The 12,255-nt window shown below is 47.5% G+C and overlaps 1 protein-coding gene across 4 annotated transcripts in view; it reads right to left on the reverse strand.

Moving 5' to 3' along the window:
• Positions 1-3,297: 3,297 nt before the first annotated feature.
• The window catches only part of RHOH (ras homolog family member H), a 42,530-nt gene continuing 33,572 nt past the window's right edge, over positions 3,298-12,255 (reverse strand). For 2 of the 4 annotated variants that reach the window (XM_058670178.1, XM_058670177.1), the window contains exons 2-3: positions 4,676-4,796; positions 3,298-4,380 (exon numbers count right to left, since the gene is read on the reverse strand). In XM_058670178.1, the coding sequence (XP_058526161.1) occupies positions 3,629-4,204 (576 nt within the window). In that variant the 5' untranslated portion in view covers positions 4,205-4,380; positions 4,676-4,796 and the 3' untranslated portion in view covers positions 3,298-3,628. The remainder of the gene's footprint in view (positions 4,381-4,675; positions 4,797-12,255) is intronic. The other 2 variants (XM_004579140.2, XM_058670176.1) reach the window with 1 other exon arrangement.

A 12,255-nucleotide genomic window follows, 5' to 3' on the forward strand; every position in this document is an offset into this window, starting at 1 on the left:
ATGATGTGTTTTATCAGAAAAAGAAGTCTCAGAGGGAAAAAAAAATCCCCACCACATGCACCAGTGTTATGGTGTAGCAGGAAAGACTACCATCTTTACAACTGGTGGTCCCCATGGGCACCCGTTGGGGTCTCAGCTGCTCCACTTCCTATCCAGCTCTCTGGTGACAGCCTGAGAAAATCAGTAGAAGAGGGCCCGGCGGCGTGGCCTAGCCTTGAAGGCCCCGGAATCCCATATGGGCACCGGTTCTAATCCCGGAAGCTCCACTTCCCATCCAGCTTCCTGTTTGTGGCCTGGGAAAGCAGTCGAAGACGGCCCAACGCTTTGGGACCCTGCACCCACGTGGGAGACCCGGAAGAGGTTACTGGTTCCTGGCTTTGGATTGGCACAGCACCGGCCGTTGCGGCTCACCTGGGGAGTGAATCATCAGATGGAAGATCTTTCTCTCTGTCTCTCCTCCTCTCTGTATATCTGACTTTGTAATAAAATAAATAAATCTTTAAAAAAAAAAAAAAGAACAGAAAATCAGTAGAAAATGGCCCAAGTATTTGGACCCCATCCCCACATGGAGACCTGGATGAAGCTCGTGGCTTTGGCCAGTGGGAGTTGTGGCCATCTGGGGAATGAACCAGAGATACAGGATCTCCTTCTCTGTACATCTCTGAAATAAATTTTAAAACAAATCCTCACCATTGGTTGTGCTGATCACAGTCAACCCAGTAAGAATTGCTTTCTCAGCACCGGGAACGAACGTTTATGGATACCTTTCCTCTGTCCTGTCATATTCAGGCCCACATGCCCAGCTGCAGTCTTCCCGGGCCATGGCACGCCAGGCAAAGCACTCTTCATGAGTTCAAACCCCTGGAGCGGCAAGCATTAGATTCCCGCTCCTTGGTCAATCCCTCATTCAAAGGCAATACCTGAAACCAGAGGGCTCCAAAAGCAAGGTTAAAAGAGGATTGTCCAAGCTTTTCTAAGCATCAGCTCCTGTTGTATTTCACACACACGTTGTAAGCAAGGTGTAACTGACACACCATCAGTCTAGGAGCGCATACTGAAAAGCCCAAGAGAATAAGAACTATGGCACATGATGGTGCTCTGTGACTTAGGTGAATTCTGCTCTTATTTCCAGGAAGAGAAAAAAATTAAAGGGAAGACTGTGATCAGACTTGGAATCTTTTGTTTTGACAAGTTTTTAAAACACAGGCCACTTGCCTAGTGCCTGTGAGCTGCATGAGATCAGAAGTGGCAAGGCCAGTCAGTGAGGTTGCTCTGGGAGGAAGTAGGGCCCAGTGGTTTTGAGCAGAGCTTTACAGCCACACAGAACAGCTCAAGACTCCTGGTGCTAACACTCACCTGCTATTTGGCCCTGGACCTGCAACATCAGCATGCTGGCCCATGATGTCCTGGCGTAATATGAACTCATCTGAATATTGTTTGTTGATGCAATCCACATCTAAGTGCTTAACGCAGCCAAAGCACTCAAATAACTCAAACCTTAGGATGTTTTCAGCATCCTTGTTGCTCAGTCTAATGTTATCACACTGAATTGAGCTGCCTGGAAGATTCAAAATAAAAACAGAACAGCACCTGGCCACTCTGACAGCCTGACCGCAGACTTCCGCCTCCAGAATTGTGAGAAATAAAGTATCTGTCATGTAAGTCCATCTCCATTGTAGCAGACAAGGCTGAGTCAGGAAGAATTACTTAACTGCTCAAATCAACTCTTCAAGACAACAGCATGTTTAATGTTGTAACATGGAATAGTTAAAAGTAGACATACATGAGTCTCCAAAAAGGCACCACAAAATCTGAAGTGGGAGAAACACATGCTGATGAACCGGCAGACTAAAATCAGTGTGTGTTTGTGTAGAACAATCAGTGACAAGGACAGCACCAAGATGACCTATTTTCGCTTCTTAGGCCTTCAAGGCCTGTGTGGGTCTGCTTCCTTTCCACAACCACTTGTGCCACAGAATCCTAGTTCCTGTCCTCTCTCCAATTCAGTTCAACGCAACTTGGCTTAGTTACGGCTGTTTCTCTGTGTGAGCTCCCGAGGTTACCAGGAGGCGGATCTACTGTCAACACACAGTCAAGCAGGGCAGAGAGAGACACCACCTGGCTCATTTTATGCAAGTCCTATCACTGGGGACAGTCCACACTCTGATTTCTGGTCTCATGTGTGAGGGTTCCCAAGCGAACGTCAGCTTGGCTCTTACCAACAGATGCAGGTGTCATATGTGTGCCCTTGTCCCAGTGATAGCAAAACCATCTCTCTGCCTGTGCCCTCTTGGGGCTTCCTTTCCTCTTCTGTTTACACCATGGAACTGCCACCTCTTTCCTCTTTTAGATCTAGGCTCTTTCCACCTGCAGACACCCAACAAGAAGGAAAGCGAAGCTTGGGGAATGGCCAAGACATGTAGTCCTACTAACATGTTAAATACTCCCTATCCCAAAGATTGTTTTGAAACCCTGTGTTAGGTATTTTAAGAGCCCTGATATTTAATTCCAGGAGCAGGATCACAAGGATACCAGGCATAAGAGCTTCCATCTTCTCCTCCTCATGGGCAGCTCTCCAGACCACCAATCAATGGCAATACAAAAGGCTGGAGACAGATCAAGGGACACGGTGACAGAGTCAAGGGTAGGCCCTAAGACTAGAGGACCCAGATGTCTGGGTGATGGCACATCTGTCAACGACACAGAGCTAAAGCAATCCTCTCCCCAGAGACTGAGATGTGGGTCCCAGGCCTTTTACTGGATACAGAAGAGAAAGGAGAAGAAAGCAATGTAGGAATGAGCACAAACTTGATTTTTGACATTGATTATTGTTACAAAGAATTGATCATATTGGAAAACTGAGAAAATTGGCTTCCTTATGTCCTTGAGTGAAACGGAATGGCATAAATAAGAACTACTTTTCCATAACTCACAGAACTAGTGGTAATGTAAAAACCATAAGGTATCACTACATTATTTTACGAATGGAGCTGTTTTTCATTTACAACTCTGAATAACAGGCAGGTGGAAAATTAATTTCAGGGATCAATTTATGGTCATTTTAAAATTTCATGACCTAGAAAAATCCACCAGGCAAGTATTTTCAACAAAATTACTGCTTTGAGCAAAAATACAAACACTAGAAGCATAAGGCAAAGCTCTGAGAGGTCATTTTACCCCTTCAGCAGTTTGTGTTGGCAAGTAAGCAGGAAAAGCTTTCTAAGTGTGAAAACTAATTATACACCAAAGAGATCTATATTGTTCTTATTTAAACGAAATGTGTCTTTGAATGTGGAATACTTTGAAAAACTCACTTCATTTCCAAAATGACGAGGATTATTTGGGTTATTTTTTTTTAATTAAAAAGGAAAGGCTCATTACAGTTTCCCAAGGAATTTTCTAGTTGAACACGGGGTAAGGAGTTCATTTGTGGAGTGCAGTTAGGAACATCATTCAGTGGTCAAGTCTTGAGGATAAGAGAGTCCAAAAAGTAAGGCACCTGAGATGTAACTGGGAAGAGACTCAGCCCTTGCAGTTGTGCCAGCTCGCCTTCTCCCCATCAGTATTGAGGTGAGTGTGTGAGCGGCAAGTGAAATCTCGGGGGGGGGGGGTGAGGACGTGGGGAAGGTTAGAAGATCTTGCACTCATTAATGGAGAATAGCCTTCGCCTATTTCGTCTCCTGGCCTGGTTGACTGCAGTTCGGACGGCACACTCAAACACCTGCTGGACTCCCCGGTTGCTAAGGGCTGAGCACTCCAGGTAGCCCTTGGCCTTCACATCCTGGGCCAGTCTCTTCCCTTCAATAGCGTTGATACAGGCAGCCCTGTGGGGCCCCATCTCCCGCTGGTCAGTCTGCGTGGCCACCACCAGCACTGGGGTACAGGGCAGGTTGCTCCTGATTTCCCCGATCCACTTGTTCTTCAAGTTCAGGAATGAGTTGTGGTTGGCCACAGAGTAGCACATGAGCACCACATCTGCCTGCTGGTAGGACAGGGGGCGAATGCTCCGGAAGGCATCATTGCCAGCTGTGTCCCACAGGCCCAGGCTGATCTGGATGCCATCCATGAAGACGTCCACGCCTGTGTTCTCATATACTGTTGGCTTGTAGGCTTCAGGGAAGGTCTCAGAAGTGAATCGTACCAGCAGGGAGGTTTTCCCCACAGCAGAGTCACCCACTAGCACGCACTTAATGGAGCTCAGCATCTTCCGTGCCCAGAGTCCCACTGTCAAGGGCAGAATCACAGGGAAAGGAGCTCTCAGTGGGCTGCAGGGGCCAATGCCATTCAACAAAGAGAATGGAACCAGGGTCCCGCAGAGGTACTTCCTCCAATTGTCCTCTGGAGATGTGCTATGTACTTTGAAAAGCTTCCACGTCTGGTCTGCAACAGAAAGAGAAGAGGTGGAAATTGAGTCTTCTGTGTTTCTCATTTTTGATGACAAGAAGCTTCCTCACCCACAAACTGCTGAAACGTGTATCTTAGGATCACTGTGCAAACCTCACTCCTCAGCAAAGGAAGCTAAGATCTGTTGGCCTTCAACACAAGCACCCATCATGCCTCCCAGGCTACAAGCAGATGCTGGTTTCATCTTTTAAACACCAGTCCAGGCACTAAAACACAAACAACTGCTCTAATGGCAACATGAGCGGGGGAGAAAAAAATCCTCATTGGCAACCTAGGGTGAAAGAGAAGTTTTCAACCAGCTCTCAATCGTCTTCCACTCCAAGAGGTGGGGGAGATGGCTGAGTGTGCTCTCAGTAGCTTGGGTTTCTGGCAGATTACAGCTGCTTCAGGAACTATAAGAGAGAGAAGCATGATGAGCAACACACTGTGTGCCTTCCCCTTCGTTCACCAACTCTTTGGTTCATGTGACAATTTCTGTTGAGTAGAAAAGAAATCACCACAATACTAAAATTTTGCTGTGGTTTTCCCCTGAGGTTTTTTTCTAAAAACTGGCCACACTCATAACAGTCCATCCTTAGAGTTGTCTTACCCACAAATAGCACAGCGTTGCACACACTGTTTGAACCTTGAGTCTCGGTGGAGACATCAGCAAGGCTGTGCTAACTTTTGGAGCCACTTCTCAGACATAATGTAAGAATTCAGCAAGTGCTTTCTCTCAATGTTTTGGCGGACCCTTTAGTGAGTGAAGGACTCAGCTGGCCTCCTGGTTGAATTCAAAAACTTGCTGGAAAGCAACACTCCTGAGGTGCACAACATGAGTTAAACAGGATTGCATGAATACAACAGAACCTCAATGTTGTGAATGAGTCAAATCAATCATCCTTGAAATCCTGATGTTCCCTTCTAAGATGTTTTCATCCTTGTCAGACCACAGGCTTTATATATAACAACCTTTACAAATGAGAAATTTAAATAAATAAGCCACATGATTTTTATATGTTCTTTTTTAAAAAAAAAAAACCACATAAGCCAAGGGATCCAAGACAAGTGGCCTTAGCTCTCTGAGGTTATATCTCTCACAAAAACGAGCACTTATGGTAACTATTTCCAGTACCATTGACTTCATACACCAAATACTAACTGTTCATGGCAGGGAGGCTGGAATGTCAGCTGCTCAGCCGGATTCCAAAGATTCCCATTAGGTATTCTCACTGGATGTCCATCTGTCACTTGACCTTTGACGAAAGAGGCTCTGCAGGGTCTCAGACTTTAGTTCCCTAGACAGAGGGGCTAGCATATATATTCTCGATGAGAGAAGAGCCAAGTCAACTTAAGACATTTTTGAGTTTTGTTTTGATCCCAATGAATCAAGACCAGGACGATGAAGGATGTGCACACATCAGGCTGATGGCTATTTAGATGATGTCTTTCTAATAGAATGGGTCGGTGCCAAATGAATGGTAAAGAATAAGGGCTTCAAATCAGGCTCATGTGGAAAGGACTCTAGTCTGTCACAACGACTACCTGTGTCAACCAGCCAGGAGATGCTTCTGGAAAACTTCCCTCTAGAAGTCTTGGCTTCCTCCTGTGTAATGTTTCCTGGTTAATGTCGACACCACAGGTTTTCAGGGCTGTTAAGTGTATTGTGCTTAAAGGAATAGCACAGATCTTTATCTCAACATGCAATATAGACATACTACGTGGATAAAATTGCTAAGTAATAATTACTATATATAATAAGCATTTTTTACTAGAGAGTGATGCTTTGTGTATCTTATACCCAGTTGTGACAAGAAGAGAGAGAACACAGAGATTCTATAACAAAAGACACTGCTAGCTGACCTTGCCCTCATGGGACACCAGGCAGTGGGACTGAAGAGGCAGGCTTTACTCCTCCAGGTCTGACCCAGGGCAGCCCAAAACACAAATGTGGCAAGACAAAGTGAGCCGTCGTTGTAGTTCTTGTCAATCAGCCACAGCAAATATAAGCACAGAAGTTGCTGCCTGATGCCCAGCAGTGAGGGCAGTGGCAAATCTTGGCTACTTCAGCAGATGACCAGAGGTGGAGCTGAGGGTGTCAGGTTAGAGCAATACCCTGCAGAGAGGGAAGATAAACCACATGGCATGAAACACATGCCCACAGGCTGTGGTTCACACGGTCAGAACGTAAGGCTGATAGACCAGATTTCAAGGCAGTCTTTCCCTTTAGGCTGAAGTGACTTGCAGGCAAGAGATGAGTGCAGATTTTGAATGGTTTCCATATAGACTTCACTGGCAGGACTTCCCCAGCTACATGGCTCTCCAGAAGGAAGTCTTTCCTGCCAGTGTCTCCAGAGGGGATCATAAGTGAGGCTGTTCTCCCAGGACTTTCCATCTCAGAACCTCCAGGGTCTCAGATTCGGACTGTTCTGGTCCTTTTTCATCTTTCCACCATTTTCACAGTCAGCACTTTCCTCAGCTCCATGGTTCAAACACACAGACTAGCAAAGGCTGCAGGTGCTCCGTCCTCACTGACAGATGGACAAAGGCAGGCACAGCAAGGGGGAGGTACCTTGGGGAACAAGCATTCCAATCCATTTCTGTCCTGCTGGCAATCCGACCTTCCCTGGCCTCCATCCACTCCAATGGGTGTCCTGAGACACTACCACTCTTCTCTTTCTGCAGATAGACTCTGTGCCTCTGTATGCCCTTCCCTCCTCCCTGCTTCCATCCCATCTGGAAGGTCTTCCCGGGCCATCCCCACACTCCTGCCCAGTCAGAGCAGGTGCCCTTGCTGCGTGTCCCAAATACCCTCAGTGTACACTTGACACATTCACTCTGCTGAAATGGTTGGTCCTCCATGTCTGCCCCTCTTCATTTGTGAGACTGGAATGAACCCTGCCCCAGTCTCTTCATAGGGAGCTTGCAAGGATCCGGCAGAAATGAGAACAACATGGCATTCATTTGTGTGCCTGGATTTGTCTGACATTTTGTACACTTGGAAATGCTGCTTCAGTTGTTTGGGGAGAAGGCACCTTTAGAAGGAGACAACGTGATAAAAACCAAGGTGAAGTCAGACTACTAACAGTAAACTAGTGCTACTGTTTATTTCTCAGGGTAATGGGGCTTTGGGGCTTTCGGGGAGGTGGCTCATTTCAAAACGCTGACGGAATCATCAGCTCTCTTAGAGAACCCACATCAGTCAGTGGCCAGCAACGGCTTGCTCAGCTACAAAGACCACGTCTAAATGCTGTCCTTTGCAAAGAGTTTTGGGAAGCCAAGGACTGGCACTGGCAGCAGCCAATTCATTCACTAAGGGAACTGAGTCTGCTTTGAACCTCCCCCATTTAGATGAGGAAACCATCATGATCTCAGAAACCTGTCTTCTGGTGCCCTCTCCCAGCAGCCGCTGCCCAGCCATGCAGGGCCATCACAGCAAAGGCCATGCTCAGGGCCGCTGAACCAAGGCAGAGAGTGGCCCACATGGCAAGGGCCAGGAACCATGCTTTCATTTCCTTTTATTTTTGATGATGTTTACATGCTGAGAAAGTTGCATGCCCATGTGAACCACCAATTAGGATGGAGAGGGTCGAGGAATTGGTGGGGGAAGCAAATGAGACAACTGCCTCCAATATTTTTCTTCTTCTATCTTGGGAAAATGAAGAGGGTAGGGGAGAGGGTTGCTGTCAGTAGCCCAACCACATCAGTACCCAGGAATGGGGGATGGCTACCTGATGTCATCCCAGGATCCCCAATGTGGAGCACATTCTGAGGGTTCAACTCAAGTGGTTTTGATAGTCCTGAAATGCTGTCAATCTCGCCAATCCAATGATGAGAAAATCCTTCCAAGGTGCATTGGTTGACACAGTCCACCTTAGAGTCTCAATTCACCCAGATACTTGCTGTCAAAGCTTGACCAGGAGAGATGTCCAGTTTCGTTTGCCCCCATCTTCTACTATGATACTAGATGTCCTCTGCAGATCCCAATGGACTGCTATATTCCCCATGTACATCTAGGAATGCCATTCATTGCACCATCTTCAGCAACTGAGGAGAACCAGTTCCGACACATGTACTCCACAGTCAGACCACAGATCTGCTGATTCTCCCCCATGGTTGGAGTTCTGAGTCCAGTTCTAATGGAGGGATCCCCCAAAAATCCTCATCTGAGATGACCCCAGAACTGACTCCTGTGTGTACTAGCCAATATGGGGTCCAGCTCACTCCATCACCCACATCAGCATATACACACTGGTGGTTGTTGGGTCAATTCTATCTTCAGCCCCATCTCTTACACAAACCAATGGATGTTGCAGCCCAGCCCAACCCACCCCATTGTATCCTCAGCCCTCACGTACACCAGTGGGAACTGCAGCCCAGTTGGAGCAACCCCCAGTAGCCCCCACCAGGCCTGCCCCCAGCCCTGGTTCCTATGAATGATGGCATGTACAGCAGACTGGTCCATTCAGTCCTGCATCCCATGGCCCTTATACACACCAATGGGTGTTGCTGCAGCCTAGCTCAGCCCAACTAACCCCACTATCCAGCTCAGACTTATGCTGGCAGGTGCTGCTGCCTATCCAGCAAGGTCCACCACTAGCTCTTACCAGTGGAAGCTACAGCCCATCAGAGAGGTACCCACAGTTTCCCTACTAGGCCTACTCCCAGCCCTGGATCTTGCACTTCCAAGGTTGTTCTAATCTGACAGTCTAATTTGACAGGCCTTGCCCCCAGTCTCAGCACTTGCCAGCTGATGGTCAGGCAAAACCTGACCAGCCTGTACTTACTCCAGTTCATGCCTGCATAAGTGGATACAGTCACTTAGCCCAGCCTGGCTTTCCTCCTAATCAGTTCACATGCAGGCCAATGGGTATTGTAGCCCTGCCCAGCCTGGTTGGCCCCCAGTCCCAGTTCTCATGCTCACCAGCAGGAGCAGTGGCCCAGCAGCAGAGTCCTTACTGCCCCATTACCGGACTCACATCCCACCCCTGGGCCTTACATGCACTGGTGGGTTCTGCGGCCCAGTCTGGTTTGTCTTGCTTCACCTCAGCATTTGCAGTGGGTGCTATAGCCTGGCCTGGCCCAGTCTATCCCCAGTTTCAGCTCATGCTGGTGGGTGCTATACCTAATTTATTACCCAGCCTAATATTACCCATCCCAATATGACACTCACTGGTGGGTACAGTGATCTAGCCCTGTCAGACAGGTTTCCTGCCCTAGCTTTAGTGTACAGTGGTGGGTGGTAGTTATTGGTGGTTGATGCTAACTAGTCCAGCCCAGATCTCCCATATGGGGAGGTGTATCAGTCTGACCCAGAAAGGTCCTCCAGCTTCCCTCCTCTAAACCACTCAGTCTCAGCACCCTTGCTTACCTGCAAATATAGTGGTCTTGTTGGTAGAAGTCCCGCCAAAGTCATTTCTTACCTGTAACATATTCCCTCAGCGGTGACCCCTCCCACACATGCTATACCCCTTCCCTGATCAATCCGTAGCCCCTGTACCTGTGAACACATGGGTTTCCCAGCCTGGTCTTCCCAAGCCTGGCCTTCCAGTAGGACGGCATGCCAGGCAAGAGCTATACCCGCCAACCAGGGACCCAAGCTCCTGGCACACATGCTGGCCTGGAACTCCACCCCTCTGCCCACCCAGGATCCAAGCATGCTCACAGCTTCCCAAGCCTGGTCCTCCAGCACATCATGCTATTGCATTCTAGGGCGCTCCCTTCCCCACCCACCCTGCTTGGGATCAAACACGGGTGGGAATCTCCAGGCTCTGTCTGGGAGCGAGCTCCCAGGTCCCCACACGCCCCCGCCAGCATCATCCTCCAGGCATCCTGCAAGCCCATACTCCCAGAACCCTTACAAGTCTGTTGGTGCCAGTAAAAGCCAGGCGCTCGTGCCGGCGGAAGCCTGTGCTTTCATTGCTATGTCTTCTGGGAGAGATCAATGTGCAAAATCTTGGGCAATGTCATCGGAGAAAAGTATAACCACCTCTAAACTGTATCACTCTCAACTTCGCTTTTATTCTCCAGTAAACATAAACTAAACATATTTCAGATCTACATTTTTTTGTTCCAACAAGGTCTACATAGTTAGACTGGCCTGGCCCAGTCTATCCATGCCAGTGCAGTCTAGCTGCACTGCCTTCCTGTTGCTTCAGAAATGTATAATTGGGCAGTTATTCCTCACTCATAGGATAGTCTAAGTTTCAGTATTTCATGTGTATGAATATGTATATGTCATACTACATATTTTGTGTTCCTCTGTATGTCACCTTCATGTGAGATGATTTTCTTAGGGTATATACTCACAGGTATGTGACATTACTGGGTCAATGGCTCGTTTTGTGACTTTTTTTTATTTCCTGAGCATCTTCCAGGTACTGCACTAAGTACTCTGCATGTATCAGTCATTAGTCATTTTATCCAACCAGGCTTCCTGTGGGACAGGCACCAAGCTGGCTTCTGAGGCCCTGACAGTGAACAAGAGTCACCATGGTCATGGAGCTTCCAGGTGAGAACTGTACCAGCTTCAGGGGGTGGAGGACCTTGTCCTACTCACACAGTAGGGAAATGGCAGAGACAAAGGTAGTCCCAGGTAAAATCTAACTGGAAAGTATGGCCCTTCCATGACTCACCCACACCTGTAACTCCTATGAGCCTTCTCCGTGCTATCTCAGTACCTGCCCTTCCCATGCAAACCTAGCTGCAAGACACTTGTCCTGGCCACCACCCCCACCAACCGACTCTCTTCCTGCGAATATGCCAGTGCTGGAGTCTTAAGGAAGCGTATTTTCTCTCCAGGTGCACACTGATTCCACAGGTGGGTTCACGTATAAAATTTTTGGGCGGTGCCATGGTGCAGCAGGGTAAACCTTCACCTGAGGCTCTGATATACCATAAGGGTGCTGCTTTAAGTCCTGGTTGCTCTACTTTTGATCCAGTTCCCTGATTATGGCCTAGGAAAGCAGCAGAGAATGACCCACAGGTCTTGGGTTCCTGCACCTATACACATGGGAGACCTGAAGAAAGTACTGGCTCCCAACTTCAGACTGGCCCAGCTCTGACCATTGCAGCCATTTGGGGAGTGGACCAGCAGAAGGAAGATCTCTCTTTGTCTCTCCCACTCTCTCTGTAACTCTAACTTTCCACATAAAATAAAATATTTTTTTTAAAAAGACTATTCTGAAAAGTGCTTGCAGAGTGCCACCCTCAAGGGTCAAGTTCAAGGAAAGTCACATGGTCTCTACACTTGTCTGTAAAGAATGGACACGAATTCACTGAAGAACTCTTATTTTCTTAGTTGGGTATGCATACCTGACACCTGGGCAGAATCATTCAAGGAAGGAGAGCAAAGAGGCAAACACATGCAAGCCTAATCATGATGCCACATTACACAGAATGTGGTCAGTGCCCCACTCACAGGCTAAATCCAGCCCGCTATCTATCCTTGGTTGAATCACCAAGTAAGAGTTCTTTTTAGTTTTTGTTGTTGTTGTTGTTGTTGCTTTTTAGTGATTGGAAAAATCAAAAGAAGAAAAATATTTCATGACATGTGGGCATTATATGAAATTCAGTATCAGCATTCTTCAAGAACATTTTACAGGAACACTCCTTCATTCACACATTGTCTAGGGCTCATTCACTCACATGCCATCTATGGCTGTCTTTTCCACACAACAGACTATATGGCCTACAAAGTCTGAAATATTAACTCTGGTCTTTTACAGGATGTTTGCCAACCCTGCTTTGAAGAAAATGGTTTGGGGTTGTGGTGTAGCGGGTTAAGCCATCACCTAAAATGACAGCACCCTTATGAGTGCCGGTTGGAGTCCCAGTTGCTCCACTTCAGATCTCCAAGTCACTGCTAACGCA

The sequence above is a fragment of the Ochotona princeps genome, chromosome 11, assembly GCF_030435755.1.
Source record: "Ochotona princeps isolate mOchPri1 chromosome 11, mOchPri1.hap1, whole genome shotgun sequence".
NCBI lineage: Eukaryota > Metazoa > Chordata > Mammalia > Lagomorpha > Ochotonidae > Ochotona > Ochotona princeps.